This window comes from Magnolia sinica, chromosome 6 (assembly GCF_029962835.1).
Source record: "Magnolia sinica isolate HGM2019 chromosome 6, MsV1, whole genome shotgun sequence".
NCBI lineage: Eukaryota > Viridiplantae > Streptophyta > Magnoliopsida > Magnoliales > Magnoliaceae > Magnolia > Magnolia sinica.
Genome location: NC_080578.1, coordinates 104,177,883 through 104,198,103, shown reverse-complemented (window position 1 = coordinate 104,198,103; position 20,221 = coordinate 104,177,883). Strand labels below are relative to the sequence as shown.

The following is a 20,221-nucleotide window of genomic DNA, read 5'->3' as shown; positions in this document are numbered from 1 at the left end:
CCCTTTAACTTGTGCTGGTAGCAAAACTCAGAATCCAACGAGTCAGAAAATTCGGGGTCACAACATAAAGCCATGATCTCAAACGAGTTAAAAAGCGCAGTTAAAAACAAAGAAAGCATTGGGGTCAGGTTATTTTTGGTTTTAATGGGCAGGCTTGGCCATAAAAAGGCACCAAGACATAGATCATAAGGTCTCATTGTAAAAAGAAAAGAAAAGAAACGAAAAAAAAAAAAAACAAAACAGAATAAGTATGTACTTGGCTCGTGTGAAAGCAAGGAAGCTGAGCAGATGTCACCGGGGTGGGTGCGTGTTACACTAACCGTGGGGCCCACCTTGATGAATCTGTTATATATCTTCACCGTCCATCCATTTTTACATATCATTTAGGACATGCTCCCAAAAATTGCACAGATCTAAATCTCAGGTGCACCACACCACAGGAAAACTTGGTGATTGAATGCCCACCATTAAAAACTACCTAAGGCCCACCTAGTGATCAACCTATTGATAATATAAAACAGCGTTGAAGGGAATACACAAAGATTAGCGTAGTTAGATCCAAAACTTTTATCTCCCACAATAAGTTTTTAACGGTGAATCACCATAACTTCCGGTGGTATGGTACACTTGAGAATTGGATCTGCATGAACAACGGATGGACGGCATAGATGCACAACACATTCATCAAGGTGGGCCCCATACGGTCAGGGTAACACACACTAACGTGTAGTTCACGAAAAGCCGAAAATACTACGGTAAATTTTTATTTTCCTCTGATGAAAAACCGTGGGAGAGAAAAGCGGATTCAGTGGCAGTTTCGTAGTTAATTAGAAAGCAGAGGTTATTTCGTAACTGAAAAAATCGCGAACGCCGCAGGAAGCTTCCTTAACCCGACCCACCGTCACGTGATTTGACGCGGATTGCGTCCTGCCCCCGCCCGGACAGTAATCCGTCCAGGCAGGGAGCTGTGGGGCTCACAGTTATGTTAGTGCTTTATCCACTCCGTTCAACGCTTTTCTTGGATTATTTTAAGATATAATTCAAAAAGTGGACCACAAAGTAGGGATTGATCGTACACCATTAAAAACTTCTTGGGAGCTGGAGAAGTTTCGGATCAAGCTGATATTTGTGTTTTCACTTCATCCACGTCTACATGACCTTATTATTATGTTGGATGGTAAAAAAAACACGTCACTTTGGTCCTTAGAAAGGTTTCAACGGTGGATGTCATTATCAGTGCAGCTTCCTTTGGTGTGGTCCACTGGATCTGTGGATCTCCCTCATTTTTATGATTATACTTTAAAATGATCCTATAAAAGTGTTGAACGGCGTTGATAAGAAAAATTACATCACGGTGGACCTCACAGAGCCCTGCCCACCCCATATAGCCCTGCCGGGGTAGGACGCAATCCGCGTCACACGTGAGTATACTTCCTGGAGCTTGCCTCCCGAATGCGAGGGCACTAGGTATCGAGAAATATTGAAGCGATTCGCGCGAGTGTAGATAAATGTCACGTTTCGCAGCACAGGGTATTAATTTCAGTAAATATGAGAGATCCTGGCCACTGATCGCATGGCCCCAGTGTAAATATTCCTCCTCTATCTTTAAGGTCCACTCATCATCGTATATAACCATGTGATATCCACCAGTTTGATGCTCCATTCAGAGCGTTTAAAAGTCGGACTACGTGCAGAATGATCCGGATCCCTGTCAAATCTGCCAGGTAGACTGCTGCTGGTGATCTCTTTGAAATCTTACTCGCGCAAATCCCATACCACTTCATTTAATTTTGGGAAGAGTATTTATTTGATATTCTGGCTGAGTATAACGCTCGATACACGTGCACTTAAAAGTAAGTACACGTGTCATATATCAACCCAAATTAAACCGACTAAATTGTGGGACAGATTTTTTTAAATAAAATTTCAAAACAAAAATCAGTGAGAAATTACTATCATCTGATTCGTAGGCACTTGTTTTTTGAAATAAATACCAATGTATAATTTTCATTTTAACTGTCCAATAAATGATCAGAATTTACCAATATAAGTAATTTTCAGTTATAATATATTTAAAATTTTACCTGGATGGTTTAGATTAAATTAATTGTGCGCCAAGTATGCACTTCCTCAGTAATTTATAAGTGCACGCTTATCAAATATTACATTACGCTGGAGTATCAGACTATTTCTCTTTGAATTTAACCGCTGAAAGGATCCCGGATCCGCTTTTTTTGTTTTTTTTTTTTCGGTGGCGGCTTGAGTAACGAGGCTGAATTAACGTCACTAAGTTCATTTGACATGTGTATTGTATCCGCACCGTCCATCTATTTGGAGAAATCCATCCTGTGCTTAATGTTGGGGATAAAAAACACAAGTCCGCAGACTCGGACTTAATGCCTCGGGTCACAAAAGGATGTGTCAAGTCCAAGGCATGATTCGCTAAACCGAGACAAAGGTTGAGTCGGTTCGGACGACTCATCAGCGTTCCGGGCATGCGTCGGGCGGACCACCTTGCCAGACCGACCGTCGCTGGGTCGAGCCTCATCCCGGATATCTTGGGATAAGATCTCCGACCCCGAAGCTCACGGGATCGGATGAAGGCTCAAGATGGGCACGATCTTATCTCCGTGATACCAGGAGAAGATCCCGCGCTCAATATCAGGAAGAGAATCCTTGTACGACAAAATGCCCCAGCAGCTATAAAAGAAGGACCCCTGTCACCTTGAGAGGTACGAAACAAATTCTCTCTAAAAAGCTCCTCAATACTCTTAGACCCAGAATCCAGGCCTGACTTTGGCATCGGAGGGTCCCCTGCTCAAGCCAGGGTCTCCTTTGTCCCCTTTTTGTGCAGGTACACGAAGGTTCAAGATGAGGAACCGGACATTTGCACCAACAGCTTGGCGCCGTAACCGTCAAAAGCCATCTCGTATCTCTATACCGATCTCAATGGTGATGACTAGAAGGACGGTCCGAAGAAGATTTGAATGAGAATGCGATTACAGGGCCGGGTCCAATCGCGGTTCCCGCACCTGAACCCACCTAACAACCGCCGACGAGGGGCGACCGGAACAAGAACAATCAACGGGTCGCGACGATGGGCGGTTGGACAAGGAGGTTCAAGAAATCCGCTCCGATATGAATATGATGAAGCAGATGCTTGAACGAGTATCAGAAGCAAATGCAGCCACTCCCGCATCCTCAAGGGGAGATAGCGTACCGGCGGCGGCGGTTGATCCTCAACCTTCCGCGCCGCAGTCTTTCCGGCCGAGCCAACCCCAAGGCGGATCAGAACCATCTCCAGCGCAGTCAGCCAATGCTTCCCTCCCGCCGACTGATCTTCGGCACGAGATAGAGCGAAGAAGGCGCAATCGCCCATCCATGGAAGGCACGGCAGAGAGCAGTGAACCTTGGAAAGCCGATATTCAAAATTTTAAAAGAGAAGTGCGGGAAGAAATGGCGAAAGAGATGGCGGACATAAAGCACGGCCGGAATGTATATCCAACCGGGTCCGAAGCGAAGGCGTCCCCCTTTGTGGACTCGGTACTGAAGGCCCGGTTGCCCGAGAGGTTTCGATTACCTCAAATCACTCCTTTCACCGGCAAGACCGACCCGACCGAGCATATTGAATGCTTCAGAACCTATATGGAGCTCCACGATGCCTCGGATGCAGTGATGTGTCGGGCCTTTTCTCTTACATTGACCGACGTAGCTCGACTGTGGTTCAAACAGTTGAAACCAAAGTCCATCAGTTCATTCGCTGAGCTGAGCGACGCCTTCCTCACCAACTTCATCGGCAGCAAGAAGAAATTGAAGCCCCCTGCACATCTGAACAACGTAGTTCAAAAGCAGGGAGAACTGCTGAAAGATTATATCAAGCGTTTTAATTTCGAATCCCTTCAGGTTCGAAAACATTCAGAAGAAACGGCTCTCAATGCGCTCATGCAAGGAGTTAGAGATATGCCATTCCTGGCATCTCTAGACAAAACTCCGTCCGATACTCTGGCAGAATTTATGGCACGGTCGGATAAATATGCGAATGCCGAGGAAGCGCGAATCCTGCGTGAAACTAAAACTTTGGCAAAAGAGTCGGCCAAAAAGGAAGCCGACTCGGCCGGAGGAAGGAAGCGCAAGGATGATCAGGCACGTGATGAGCGAAGGTCAGGCAAACGGCCGGATCAAAAATTTTCCACATATACTCCCCTGAACAAGACTCGGGAAGAAGTATTGATGGAAATAAAAAACGAAGGCTTTGTTAACTGGCCCAGTAAGCTCAAGAGTAATCCCAATCGGCGGGACAAAGATAAATACTGCCATTATCACCGTGATCACGGGCATAACACAAGTGATTGCCGTCACCTAAAAGAAGAGATCGAACGACTCATAAAAGACGGCCGGCTCAGAGAACATATGGTTAAAGCTGGGGCAGCTGAGGCACGCCCGACCGAGAGCCAGCCTATGGAAGAAATCCGGACGATTATCGGCGGTCCACAAGGTGGGGGTGACTCAAACAAGCCGAAGGAACCAGCAGAAAACTTAGTCACCTCGGTCCCGGCTCATGATTATAGATCGGCCATCAAAAGAAAGGAAAAGAGAAAGAACACGCAGAAACTGATTGTCACCCTGACTATCACTAACCGAAAAGTGTTTCGGATACTGTCGATACGGGGTCATCTGCGCGTGTTATTTACCCAAGCTTTCGACAAAATGGGGATCGAACGTCCACACTACGCCCGATTCGGACCGTTGATCGGTTTTTGGGAGGGCAGTGCTGAAGGGATTGTCTCGTTACCACTCCCTGCTGGTAGTGCCCCACATCAGACGACGAGTCGTCGATCAACCCTCGGATACAAGCAATACTCGGCCGCCTTCATTGAGTCTCCTCCGGGCCGTGGTATCCACATACCATCTTTCATGAGTCGGTAGTAGGAATTGTCAAAGGAGACCAACAGGATGCGAGGCGATGTTACATGATAGCCGTAAAAGGAGCCGCCAACAAAAGTCCGACCAACATATTAACGATCAAATCGTTGCCTCTGGGCGAGAATTATGAACGAGGACCGGTCGAGGATCTTGTCTCGGTCCCCTTGGTCGAGACAGATGGATCCAAATGGTACAAATTGGCTCGTCTCTGCGGTCGCCCCTGAAAGACAAGCTGATAGCTCTACTCCGTAGGTACGACGTCTTTGCCTGGGGTCATGAAGATATGCCCGGATCGACCCCTCTGTGGTGACCACCGACTCAACATCGATCCGTCGTATCGACCGATCCCCGACGACCGCTCGGCCCTGAACGATACCCCATCAATGAAGAAGAAGTCAACAAACTCCTCCAGGCTAATTTCATAGAAGAAATAAAAGCATGGGTCGCGAATGTCGTGCTTGTAAAGAAATCCAACGGGAAGTGGCGAGTTTGTATTGACTACCGAAAATAAAGCCTGCCCAAAGGATAGCTTTCCGCTTCCGAGGATAGATCAGCTAGTGACAGCCGGACATGAGCTCCTTAGTTTCATGGATGCATATTCGGATATAATCAAATTGTAATGCATCATACAGATAATCAAAAATACCTTTGTCACCGACAAAGGCCTTTATTGTTACCGAGTGATGCCATTTGTCTAAAAAATGCCCACTTATCAAAGGTTAGTTAACAAAATCTTTGCTCGGCTTTAGTAGAACCATGGAAGTATACATTGACGACATGCTCGTTAAAAGCATACACGCGGGATCATGTGAATAATTTGGAAAATTTTAGGGGATGAAGTAAAATAGTCCTTTGTCGAATCGTCGTAACCGAGATAGAGAACCAAGGAGGCGTATAAATACTAACCATTGGGTCATCCCAATCCGCCCAATCCTTGTGAAGGAAGGCACGAGGTGCGGAGGTGGGCGAATTAAATACCTCGGTTCCACCTCTCACAACCCTTGGGCTTCCCATTCCTGACCTGTTGCAAAGCCCCAATCAAGGGGTTTAAAAATCAAACCCCGGCTAAACCATAAAGATTTTACGAATGGGTTAAGCGGGTGAAAAATAAGGGAATATGGAACCCGTTAAATAAACCCCAAAATCTTTGTTCCGAAATTGGCGACAGGGGTAGCCCGTTTAGGAATTTTGGTTTAAAATTTAAGTTAAAGGTTTCCGGAAACCTTTTTGGGGTCCCTTTTGAAAAGAAAACACAAGGGTTTTCAAAATTTGGTTTTTAAATTCGGATCCTTTAAAACGCCGGGTTTGTTAAATGGGTGAGGTTAGTCCGTTTTGAAACGGAAAGCTAAGTAAAACCATAGGAGGGTAAAAATAAACTAAATCCTGGGCTAATCCCCTCCTTGGAAGGAATTCCAGGCCCACCCAATTAAGAGACCTCCGTTCAAACTAACGAACCCTCAAAGAAAGGTTTACCCCCCGGGGTCAAAGGGCAGGCTTTTCGGGAACCCTAAGGAACAAAACCCGGAGGGGATTTGCCCAAAGGCCCCGGGTTCCCCATATAACAGCCGCCCGGGTTTCAAAAATCGAAAAGTGGGGGTTGGCCCGAAACCCCGACACCATCCGGGTCCAGCCCCCACGGGGGTTGACTATGGCCTCCCTGGGAAAAGGTGACCAAGTTTTAAGGGTGTTTTCCGAATGGGGGGGACCATTAGTAAAATAAGGAAAAAGATAAATTTGGTAAAAAATTATCCCCGATTCATCCCGCCAGTCCCAAAGGAAGCAAGATTGGGTTAAAAGTCGCCTCGGAATTGAAAGATTCTTCACCCATACCCTAAAGGGCAAGTTGGTTAACAAATTACAAGAACATCACCCCTTGGCAAAGGGCCAAATTAAGAGGAAAATTCGGGCTTGCACCTGGCCAAACGGGAGCTCTTTTATACTTATTCCGGAACCTCACCCGAAAGGTTACCTTTTCGTCCCTCACAATGAAGGAAAGAAAACTTTTTCCCTTCGAAACCGGGGAAACAAAGGGAAGGGCGATTCCCCAAGGCCACGCGGGCCGGTTTACAAACCCGGGTTGAAGGGTTTAATGGGAGATAGGTTCCGGAAATTTTCCAACACGGGAATTTGGGCCCCCTTTGGGACCGTTGGGAAAGGACCCTATAGCCGGGCCCATGAAGGCGACTTTGAAACCTCGGCAACCTTGCCCACCCTTACGGAAACCTAAAGCACTTCCACTTCCAACATTTAAAGCTCAACAAGAAAGGTAAAAAGTCAATAAAAAGTAAGGCATTTCCCATTATAAAAAATTTTCAATTTAAACATAAAGAAAAAAAAAATAATCAAGGGGTTTTTATGCACCCCGCCCCCGACTTGGGGGTCGGGTTCTCGGTTTGAGGGTCCACCTCGATTTCGAAAGGTCAAGGTGGGAAGGATTTCTTTATGTCCCACGCATTCCATATATCCGCTTTGGAACAAGCGGTCCCTTTCATCCTCGAACTCCGCCGACTCGAGGAATGCCTGAACGGCTTGGTCCCTAGCCCTCTCGGCCTCCCGAGTCTTCTCGTCGGCATCCGCCGCCTCAAGCTTAGCCCAGCTAAGTCATCCGCGCACGAAGCATGGACTGCTAGAACTCGCCGATTCTCCTCTTGCCGGAGAGAGCCATGCGGCGACCTCGCCCCTTGTGGGCTCTTCGGAGGAAGCCGCCTCTGCCTCGCTCTTGGCGCCTTGGGCGGGACGCCTCGCTGTCGGGCGCGCGGATTCGGCCTCCTCGCGTCGCCCTTCGGCTTCAGAGCCTGCAGCCGATGAGTTGAGGATAGCTCCTCGGCCTTGATAAAAGGAGCGAGTTCAAAAGCATCCGGGCATGCGGTCGAGCGGGCGTTGTAGAGTTTCACGAACTCTCTTTCCCCCCGTGGGCGGGGCCCGGAACCATCCCCGAACCACTTCTGCGGGAATGACGGCCCCTCTGGTTCTCTCCTCCCCTCGGGAGGAGCGGTCCTCGCTCCCTCCCCCGGAGGAGGCCCGGTTCTCCTCCCCTCCGGAACATCCTCTCAACGCGGGCGGGAGCCCGAGGTCGGGGCCCGCCGCTCTTCCCCTTTCCGGGGTCGGGATTACGAACGGGGCGGAAGACTCGCTCTCTTTCTCCTTGCACCCCCTTTGCCTCTTGGCGAGGCCCGGGCAGGAGCCTTAACCGTGAAGGGGGGGACAGCTCGTCATTTTCGAGGGTGATCCCGAGGGGGGCGGCTTGGCGGATCTAAAAAAAAAAAAAAAAAAAAAAAAAAAAAACGAAGTAAGTCGGGAAAAATTCAGAAATCCAAAAGATTCATTCTCAATTACCTGTAACTTCCGAGACCAGACCTGCAAGATGAAGGCGCTCAGGCTGTAGAAGCACCTTCCAAGACCTATTCTTCGAATCCAACGGCCTCAACTCTTTGATCCGAGCCGAGGCTGGGCCGAAATGTGAGTGCATTAGGCCACATAACCTCAATATTACAAAAAAAAAATAAAAAAATAAGGGGGCGAGGGGAGAGAAGACCCAAGTCACCCCTCTTTGGAAGCCCGGGACACGAGCCTCGAGACCTGATTCATCCTCTCCCGGCGACCACATGCCCAAAACCAACGCTCTCCACTGTTTGTTGGAAGTGGGAGGGTCGGTTATCGGGGAACCGCCTCCGCCTCGCCACGCAGCGAAGACGTAGAAGCCGGGATAGTTCGGATTTCCCGGCCGTACGGTGGAGAAATTCATCGATTTAAGGGTGGTTCCATCTCCACAAACCCACACCGAATAAGTTCCTCCACCCATTCGAAATCCCCGGGGCAATCTTTATGTGAGACAAAACTCCCCGGACGATGGTATGCGCAGTGCATCGACACCTGGTAAATCGCGACTGCCCCTGCAGGAGGGTGATTCGGTAAGTCATTCGGACGGGGAAGATATGTGATGACCGACTCGGGAATATGGTACCCGATTCTCAAGTCCGCCTCGAAAAGGGAGGAACCGAAGCTTAAATCCTCCCCCGATCCTTCTTCTTCAGACTCGGCCTGCGCCGAGTCACCAACGGGAGCAAGATCAGGGGTTCCTTCGGCGATTAAAATTTCATCTTCTTCCTCCTCATCTTCCTCCATGCCCTTTGAAGTTAGGCCTTCCGGGTTAATAGAGAGACCCCCCGAAGGAACAGAAGGGGCGCCACGGAGCGGTGACTCTCTCGGAGAAAGCGGCGTTGGCCCACCCTATCTCCCAAAGGGAAGGCGATTCCGAACCCCCGGCGCTTCGCCTTCTCTCAAGCTCCCCACGGGACTTGAGAACTCCTATCCGCCATTATTTCTAATAAAGAGGAAGGAGAAACTCACCGAGGGAGAAAGGAAAACGGAAATGGCGGAAAGAGGCCCCGACGGGAGAAAGGAAAAGAAGGAGATGAAAGGCTAAAAAAAGAAAAGAAAGGGGAATGGAAATAGGAGAGGAGAAGAGAAGGGCTTTTATAAGATTGCCATGTGGCGGAAGAAATTAATGGGGAAATGATTCGCGCATCGATTCCCCATTCGACACGTGGCGCCGTCGGGGCGCAATAATCCCTTGCTACGTGTCCAATCTTGGCGGGATGTGCGATTTTGACGGGCGCATGCGATGTCGGGAACCGCCCCCTCAAAGGCCAGGAAGCATTTAATGAACACTCATCTCGGGTTAAACCGCTAAAGCTACTCCTTAGTGTCATAGAACACACGGAGTAAGGGGGCTTCCTTTGGGGGAAAAAATACAACAAGTCCCCTCGGACTTAATGCCTCGGGTACAAAAAAGGATGTGTCAAATCCGAGGCATGGTTCGCTAAACCGAGACAACGGTTGAGTCGGTTCGGACGACTTATCAGCGTTCCGGGCATGTGTCGGGCGGACCACCTTACAAGACCGATCGTAGGTCAGATCTCATCCCGGATATCTTGGGATAAGATCTCCGACCCCGAAGCTCACGGGATCGGATGACGGCTCAAGATGGGCACGATCCTATCTCCGTGATACCAGGAGAAGATCCCGCGCTCAATATCAGGAGGACCCCAGCAGCTATAAAAGGAGGACCCCTGTCACCTTGAGAGGTACGAAACAAATTCCCTCTAAAAACCTTTCAATACTTTGAGACCCCGAGTCTAGGCCTGACTTTGGCATCGGAGGGTCCCCTGCTCGAGCCAGGGTCTCCTTTGTCCTCTTTCTGTGCAGGCATACAAGGGTCAAAGGAGGACGAACCAGACATTTGCATCAACACCTGTTAAACACAACAAATAAAATAAAATTATATATATATATAAAAGGTCCACTGTAATGGCAAACTGATTGGCTAGTGACCCTATCTAGTGGTTGGTGTTTTGTGGGCCCCACCATGGTGTATGTGTTTCATCCATGCTGTCCACTCATTCTTCCTTATCATTTTATGGTATGAGCTCAAAATGATTTTGATCCAAATTTTAAATAGACTACACATTATTAATTGAATGCTCACCATTAGAAGCTTTTAAGGCCACAAAAGTTTTGGACCAAGCTTATATATATTTTATCCCTTCATCTAAGACTTTATAATCTAATCAACAAGCTAGATGTCAAAGAATTAAAGATAATAGTGAAGTGTTAAAGATACCTCGTTTCAACACTGAAGTCTTGGCACCGATTCCCTAGTGGGGTGGCTAACAGTGAAGTGTGATCTGACAGTGGGTGTACTAACATACTAACAAAAAAAAGAAAGAGTTAGATGTCAAATATCCATTACAGGCCTAGCAGGTTTTTCTGAGATTTAGATCTACCTCATTTTCTGAGATCAAGCTTTAAAAAAATTATCTTTCGTAATGAATGGACCACTACGTGGATAAAACATATATATAATAGTGGGGTCCACATAGCACAGACCACTAGTCACCTGGATGGTAACAGCGTAACTAGCCAAACTGCTGCCATGATGTTTATTTGAGATCTAACCTTTTCATAGGTTCACGCGCACATGAAATAAGCTTTTAATGGTGGGCATCACTCTCTCCACTGTTTTCTGTGGTGGGTTTCATTATAGCTTTGGATCTGACTCATTTTTTTCCTCGCACTATAAAATAATCTCTCCAAATGGATAGACGGTGTGGATACAAAACATACGTCATTGTTGGACCACGGAACTTAGTGACGTCACTTCAGTAGGGAGTGCGGCTACACAACCTGTCGTAGCTAATCCGCGTGCGCGGGAGTGGATTAGGTCAGGTCCGTCGGGCGCGGATTCGCTACTGAACACTTCAGTAGCCATATTGCTACTGAAGTGATGGGGTCGCGTTTCATTGGCGAAAAAGTCGGTCTCGGTTGAAAGCATTTAATGCTCCTCCGTCAAGAAAAGAAACGCCGTTTACTGGCCACGTTTATACTCGGTCTCGGCAACATCTTCATTTTACTTTGATTCACGGAAAGCAGGTTGGGTACTGAGTAACTCCGTACGCTACAGTAAAGTCCTTGGCCCCACGGTAATATATGTATTTTATCCACTCCGTCCATTCATATTACCAAACATTTTAAGAGAATTAGACTTAGAATGAATCATACACAAATCTCAAATGGACCGCATCATAAGAAAAAGTGTAAATTGAATGTCTACTGTTGAAAATTTTTTCAAGAGCCATGAAAATTCTGGATCAAGCTGATATTTATGATTTCTTTTAATCCATGTCTGTGTGATCTTTTGAATAGGTTGATGACAAATAAACATCACGGTAGACCTTAAAAAGGTTTCAACGGTGGAAATCATTATTCCCACTGTTTTCGGTGGTACGGTCCACTTGAGATCTGGATATACTTTAAATTTGGGCTCAATCGCTCCAATCAATTGTAAAAACGGATGGACGGCGTGGATAAGCCACACAGACTCAAGATGGGGCCAACAAAGTTCACTCAGTACAACTCAACTGAAGTTCTTCATTTTTCCCTCTGCAACATAGCTCTCTCTCTCTCTCTCTCTCTCTGCGCGCGACCCATTGTAAATTTTAATTTATCTATTCTTCCCAAATCTTTCAAGAGTTGGGATTTTCTTTTGATACCTAGGGTCATGATTTTCCAGTACTTCGAAGTTGCTTGCTTTGATATTTGAATTTCAAGCGGATGTATGATTTTGAAGCTACGGCCACTGGGAATGTCATAGCTAATCCGCCACATCTATCCTCAACTTGTGGAAGGCACTTTATTGTATTCTTTTATTTGGAGAAATACTGAAGGTCGAGATGTGTCCATCACAAGGAAAACAGAGAGGCAGGAAGAGCCAGGACTGGTTTTCTGTGGTCGAGTACAAACGTGACTAGTAACGGCGTTTCTTTTTTATGAGGGAGGTGCATTAAATGCTTTCAACCGAGCCGTAAGTTTTGCGCCAATGAAACGTGACCACATCACTTCAGTAGCAACATCGCTACTGAACTGTTCAGTAGCTAATCCGCGCCCCAGGTCCGTCTGGGTGGGCGCGGATTAGATAGTCAGTAGCCCTTTTGCTACTGGAGTGACGTCACCAAGTTATGTGGACCTCACCATGATGCATGTGCTGTATCCATACTGTCCAACCATTTGTAGAGATTTTTTTAAATGGCTACTGAAGTGACGTCACCAAGTTACGTGGACCAGAAAACCGTGGTATCAATCACACCCACCGTTGAAACATTTACAGGGCCCACCATGATGTATTTTTTAGATCCAACCTATTCATAAGTTAACATAGAGATAGATGAAGTGAAGACAATAATAAGAAGTTTTGAACGGTGGATCTCATTATCCCTACTGTTTTCTATGGTGGGGTCCACTTGAACTTTAGATCTATCTCATTATTCTTCTCATGCTATAAAATGATCTCTCCAAATGGATAGACGGTATGGATACAGCACATGCATCATGGTGGGGTCCACAGAGCTTGGTGACGTCACTTCAGTACCAATTTGGCTACTGACCTTGTCAGTATCTAGTACGCGCCCCGTCTGAGTAAGGCTGAATTCGGTCAGCAGCGTTGGCGGGCCCACCTTGATGTATTTTTTGTTTGTATATCCACACGGTCCATTCGTTATTCCAGCACATTTTGTGGCATGATTTCGAGACATAGGCAGATTCAAATCTCAGTGGGCCACACCACTGAAAACAGTGGTGACTGAACGCCCATCATTAAAAACTTCGTAGGGCCCATCATAAGGCTTATTTTTCAATCCAATCTGTTGGTACGGTCATACAAACCTAGATGAAGGGAAAAAAAACAAAAATAAGCTTGGTTAAAAACTTTTGTAGCCCAGGAGAAGTTTTTAATGGTCAATTGATACTGTTTCCTGTGGTGTGGTCCACTTGACATTTGTATCTACTTCCATTTTTGGCTAACTCACTAAAACGATCTGGAAAAACGGATGGACGGCTTTGATATGAAACAAATACATTAATGTGGGCCCCGTCGTCTCGCCCTGACCGAATCCGCTGCCAATTGGGAGGGAGGGTTCTGATGCACGGTAATAGATGGAATGGATAAGAGTGATATTATAATTCTCTTCCTCGTTCATGCACGACCATGGTTCGGTGATCCACACCGTTAATATTGACCAACTTATAATGGATGAGTGATACCAAGAATCTTTCTCACGATAGACAATTCTTGCCCTTGCACCAGTGTCCTAAATCAACGTTTAGCTAACAATACTGGAATCTAATAAAATAATAGTTACAGATGGGACAGCTAGAATCATCCACTCTGGAAAGCATTGAGAGTACTCGATCAAACGTGGGACCCACCGTATCAACCGTCTGGATCACCGATGCGTCGGGGGACTATTTACCGTTTGGATGTATATATCCTAACCATTGAATTCCTTTCCCTTTTCATCTGGATGTTCGATTGTTGTGGTATTTTCTTTCCCGATGGTTTGTTTCATGGCCACCAATTGAATGGTCGGCATTTTTCATTCTAGGAAATGATTATTTGATGGGCCATTAAAGTGGGGTTGATTGGGATGGATGGTTGGGATCCCTCAATCATAATCCCCACTTTTAGGGCCCATGGTTTGGGATCCACAACGTTAAACTTGAGGAACTTGCAATAGATGGGTGACCCATAAAACCATTCTCAAGTTGGACGAATTCTGACCCTTGATCAGGGTCCTATAAATCAATGCTAGTTAGCAATAGCAATAATGCAATGGGATAAAATAATAGTTGTAGGTGGGAAAGATAGAATCATCCCACCTGGAAAGTATTGGAGACAGAATCCACAGTGGGGCCACATAATCAATGTCTGGATCACCAAATCCTCAAACCTCCTGCATTGTACAGAAGGGATGCATCATTCACGGCTGCGATGTATCAGGAGATTCAGGACCTCATGATTAGGGGCTTTCAACGGTCGGGCCGCGCCAAGGTCCGGCACAAGCCTGGCCCACATAGTAAATACTGGGCCCGGGGCATTTGATGGGCTTAAACAACAAGCTTGAGCCAGCCCATGAAACCCCATGTAGGCCTGGCCTTGCTGATTGCTCTTAGATAGAGCCGGGTCCAGCCCAAATGTTCAACGGGCTAACTCCATAATGGAATATCCTGGCCGTTGAATACCCTCTTTTTTTTCATTTGGATGTGGATTGTTCTGATCTTTTCTTTCCTGACCGTTTATTTCATCGCCACCAATTGAAGGGTTGGGATTTTTCAATATTGTAAATTATTCATGGGTCATCAAAGTGGGGTCCATCCAATGAATGGTTTGGATCACTAAACCATGGGCTGCACTTGCACAAACTGAAAACCCAGCAAACGGTAACATTTTCTTTTCCGGGTATGACATTAATCATACTTCATTTCCTATCAGCTTCTTTAGCACATTCGGTAAAGCTAGCGAATGTGTGGGATCTAGTGCATCTTTCAATGATCCAAACCGTTTATATGATGGGCTTCACTTTTAATTGGATTATTGAAGTATTGCAACCCTTATTTTCCTTTGAATATAGACGGGATCCTTTAAACCGTTGAATTAATCAAAGGGTTGGAATATTTCCATCCGATAGTTGTTTTGGGTATCAACCGTCCACAATGGGGCCCATCATAAAACCAGTTTGGGTCACTGAGAAGAAGGCCCATCCAAAAGCTAAAGCCGTGGCCCACCAGCTAGTGGGGTTTTCTGGTCTGATGATTCTAACCATGTGATCTACAGCTTGTAAACCACAGACGGTTGTAATAAATTAGCCCCATTCAAACGGTTAGGATCATCTGATCGGTGTAGTTCTTGCACCATGGCATGCTCCCGATGGCTCTACTGAATGAGCCATCCCAACCCATTTAAATATATTTATAAGATATTGATTTTAGGGCATTATAAAGTATTAAACATACAGTTTAGGACCATGCACTTGTTTTTGCTTGCAGACAGACCTGAGAACGCAGCAAAGAGCAGAAAAATTAAGGAAAAATCCTCACAATTAAGGAGTAAAGGGAAACTAAGATTTCCATTCTCATTTCTTTTATCAAGGAATGAGAGCAGTAGAAACAAGATGAGCAAAGGGAAACTAAGATTTCCATTCTCTATCAAGGAATGCTATTGTATTTGAATATTGAGAGCAGTAGAAACAAGATATACAGTAAAACCACATGTGCATATCTACACTTTGACATGTTAAATACTATGGATGAACATTTCAACTATGTATAGTTGAATTCTGTTTAGAAAATGAGCTGCCAGTAGTTTACCGGATGCATTCGCTGCCCACCAAGTGAACCTGGAGGTATCAAGAATGATCTGCTGTGCAATTCAACCCACTACTGATAACGGTATGATTGACATCACAACCATTGAAAAAGCATCACATCATCAAAACCAATCGCAATGGATAATGACAGAAAATTTGCAGATAAGATACTTTACCATGCCGCATCACTTGAGAAACCCCAAAATTCCTTCTTCTTTGGCGTCTTATTGTTTGTGCTAATGAGCACAACGGCCATCACTAGATTGTTGCTTACATGTTCTCTTCCCTCATATATATCCAGTGCAGATGTCAAATTCTTGTAAGTGATTAGAAGATTCTAATTGCTGTTCCATTTCATCTAACAACAAACAGATTTCTTTGGATTGCGGATGAGAAATGTCGCCAGCAAAGAATTCATGAACCGTGCCATTCACCTCAATCAAACTACAACCAGGCATCTTTTGGATCCCATTACCCTTCATCATGTTCCTAACCTTTACAACATCAGCCCACTGGGAAGCTTTAGCGTACACATTAGATAGAAGAACATAGGCTCCTGAATTGCTTGGGTCCAACTCAAGGAGGTGATTCATTGCATACTCTGCTAGTTCAACATTGCCATGAATCCTACAAGCACCAAGCAAGGCTCCCCAGATTGCCTCCCCATTTGAGTTTGTAGGTATGTTCTTCATGAAGTCCTCCACCTCACTCAAAAGGCCACAGCGACCAAAGAGATCCACCATACAACTATAGTGTTCGGTCTTGGGAGAAATACCATAAACTTGAGTCATCAAATTGAAATAGTGGCGGCCCTCGTCTACAAAGCCTCCATGACTGCAAGCACTCAAAACTCCAATAAATGTGATGCCATCCGGTTGCACACCCTCTTGCATCATTTGGTTGAAGAGATTCAGAGCATGTTTTCCATGACCATGCATTGCAAGCCCTTGAATCATCATGGTCCATGTTAAAACATCTTTTTTAGGCATGTCATCAAACACTTCAAGCGATAGCTCTATGCATCCGCACTTTGCATACATATCTATGAGTGAAGAAGCTAAGTGTGCATCCATTACTATGTTATTCCTATCTACATAAGCATGAATCCATTTGCCTAATTCGAGAGCCCCTACCCTTCCACAAGCAGACAATAAGCTCACCAAAGTAAGATCATTCGAACTCACTTCTGCCCTTTGCATCTCATGGAAAAGGCTCAAGGCTTCACTGAAGTAATTACAATGAGCAAGAGCAGATGTCAAGGCATTCCATGAAACTCCATCCTTATGAGGCATTTTGTTAAAAATTTCTAGCGCGACTTCCTTCTCTCCACATTTCACATAACCCACCACCATCAGAGTCCAAGAGATCTCATTCTTAACCTCCATTCTTTTGAACAATGCCTCGGCAGGGTCCATGCTCCCACACTTAGAATACATCTCTATAAGAGAGTTAACCAATTCAAGGGGAAAGTTGGTGCGGACTTTCTCGACATATGCATGCAATGTTCTACCCATACGTAGATCCCCTAACTGCACACAAGCCGAAAGCATGCTAACAATAGAAGCTTTATCAGGTTTCACATCTAGAGCCTGCAAAAGTAGAAAATTTTCAGAATAAGGGCTATTGCAGAAGAAAAACAAAGACAATAACAATAAATGAAAAGGAGTGCCTAATAAAGAAAAACAAATGCCTGTACCAGCATCTCTCCGAAAAGAAAAGCAGCTTCTTTGAAGCAACCATTAAGAATGTAGCCAGCAATCATTGCATTCCAGGTGACAACATTCCGATTAGGCATCTTACCAAAGAGCTTGCGGGAATGCTCCAGACATCCAACCCCTGCATACCCACTAACCAATGTGGTCCAGGAAACCACATCTGATTCAGGCATTTCATCAAACAACTTATGAGCAGTTTCCATTTCCCCAAACCTCGCATACATATTCATCAAAGCATTCCCCAAATGGACCGACAACACAACATGATTCTCCTCTATATACCGATGAACACGCTTCCCCGAATTAAAATCCCCCGACCTAGTGCATGCAGTTATCATTCTCACCAGCGTAATCGAACTGGGCGCTAAAGAAGACTGCTCAACCATCAACCAAAACAAAGATTTCATATCTTCCCAACAACCAATTTCAGCGTAACTGGCAATCATACAATTCCAAGACACGCAAGTCCTTTCCGGCATTTTATCAAACGCAAGGCGCGCATCACCTATCATCCCACACGCAGAATACATTCCAATCAGCGCATTCTGTACACAAGGATCCGCAACAGCCTCGACTTTAACAGCACATCCATGGAGTTGGGTTCCTTCCGAAAACGCGGAAATTCTCGAACACGCCTTGAGAAGAGAAGGGAATGAATACAGATCGGGGAAAAAGGTCTCCTCTTCAAGCATCTCCAAATAGAGTAATAGGCATTCTTCCGGCATCGAACCGAGAGAAAATCCCCGGATCGCGGAATTGTAGACGATCGTATTCCGAAATGGGGATAACGAAAGAATCTGAAGGGCGTATCGGCGGCTGAAAGGATCGTCCGAGAAAGAGCAGGAAGCGAAGAGGAGCCTCGTGAAGAGAAGAGGGTCGTTGTGGAAAGCGCCGGTCTTGAGCATGAGCGAGTGGATTTGCTGGAGTTGCAGAGTGTTTGAGCATTTCTGGAGTAGAGAGATGAAGGGGTGTGCGCAGGTTAAGGTAGCTGTGGTGTAGGTTAACGAGACTGAGGACCGTTGGAGGTGGGAGTTTGAATGAAGGGGTGACGATGAAGCGACGGCTATCATCTTTTCATCCTCCGACTCTTTCGGGAATAACTGTTTTTATGGGAAAAGGGTTTAAGGATTCGCGCCATATCTGCTGAGGCTTCTGTAACAGAAAGTGATGATCCACACCGTTCATCTATCAGGGACCGAGTTATGCGGGGAAGATCTCACCTTTGATACGGTGAGGATGTTTGATCAGTGAGATTTGGCCAACGTTCAGTGCCTGTTCTAAATGAATGGTCTGGATTATCACTGATGGGACTGTAGGATCAAAGCCTGGGGATTTTAAGGCGTGGCCTGCTTTAGGCGGGCTTGGGCTGGACATTAGGGCCGAGATCTGATTGGGCCGGATGTATAAGCGCCCATCAGCTCGCCCAAGCCCAGCTCTTGTAGGGTTTCAAGGGTATTTTTGTCATATATGCATATTTAATGGACGGCCTAGATCTTGTGTAAAAGTGGGTGGTGGGCTCAGATTTTGGCTGGACTCAAGCTCATGATTTCATAACCATTGTGGGTTGGGCTCAGGCCTATTCGTTTAGGTCCTCCATGAGTCAGAGCTAAGCTCGAACCTAAAATTTCTGAACCGGGCTTCCATAGATCTCAGCCTGGTCCATTAAGGTCTTGGTATCAATTCCATCAAAATTGGACGGCTAGAATAAAAAATCCATTGGAGCAGTCTTTTCTCATTGAGCAATGAAATAAAACATGCTAGTTTTATCTCACTTCGGATAGCCAGGAACATGTTGAAAAGACTCGGCAACTTGGACTGACTCTTGGTATTGAGTTAAGCCACCTGATGAGTTCCAGTTAGAGGTGGGCATCGAGTCGAGTCGGGTCGGATTAGGTCCAACTCGACTCGATCTAATTTTTCAAGAACCTGACTCGAACTCGATCCGATCCGGGACCGAGTCTTGCAGGGCTGACTCGATCCGATCCGAATCCTTGCTGGCCTGACCCGAACCGAATCGAGTTGAGTGTAGGAAGAGAGAGGGAGAGAAAGGGTGAGAGAAAGAAGGAGATGTGGGAAACGGGAGAGAAAGAATGAGAGAAAGATGGTGGAAATCGGGAGAGAAAGAGGGAGAGAAAGGAGAAGAGATGGGTGGCTGCAGTGCCTCCTTTGGGTAGAGAAAGTGGGGTTAGGGTTCGTTCAGATTTCGGATCGAATCGGTTTGGATTGACCACGGTCCGAACTCGATCTGATGTACAATCGATCTGCATGGTCTTACTCGATTTGCACCGATTCAGGCCTTCGGTTCGGTTCTGATTGGGTTGGATCCACTAGATCAGGTCAGATTCACCGGATCGGGTCAGATTCTGCCCAGCTCTAGTTTCGGCTGGGTTTGAGTCAACTCGGACGAGTCAGACTCACTGGGTCTTAAATCCATGGCCAAGAAACAGAACAATCCACTATGTTAAAATGAGTTCCATTCCTTCTCGCGTGTCCTAGAAAGTCGATTCTTAGATTACTTGATGGCTCACTTCATAAAACCTCAAAATACAAATATTAAAACTCATAATTCATTCAATAATAAAATATAAAATAAAGAAAATAAAAACGTTCATTTAAAAAAAAATCATTTACGATTTATGTATTATATGTTTCAAATGTGCTATGTGTGTGATTGTTTAAATTCCACACATGTGCTACACCACACTACTGACTGGCCCACTAACTAGGGGTGTACATCGAGTCGAACCGAGTCGAGCTGGCCTCAGCTCGACTCCGCTCGGCCACTAGCTGACCTCAGCTCGAACTCTGCTCGGCTCGGTCCTCGAGCCTAACTGGCCAGCTTAACTTGGTTCGGTCAGCAGCTTGGGCCGAGTTCGCCATTGA

The 20,221-nt window shown here is 45.9% G+C and overlaps 1 protein-coding gene across 1 annotated transcript; it reads right to left on the bottom strand.

Annotated features, from left to right (window-relative positions):
- Positions 1 to 15,429: 15,429 nt before the first annotated feature.
- Positions 15,430 to 18,987, bottom strand: LOC131249387 (pentatricopeptide repeat-containing protein At3g22690-like). The gene is made up of 2 exons (XM_058250137.1): positions 17,320 to 18,987; positions 15,430 to 17,212 (listed from the first exon to the last, which is right to left on the bottom strand). The coding sequence occupies exons 1-2, from the start codon at positions 18,406 to 18,408 to the stop codon at positions 15,911 to 15,913; spliced, it is 2,391 nt and encodes a 796-aa protein (XP_058106120.1). The 5' UTR covers positions 18,409 to 18,987; the 3' UTR covers positions 15,430 to 15,910.
- Between the last annotated feature and the right edge of the window lie 1,234 nt (positions 18,988 to 20,221).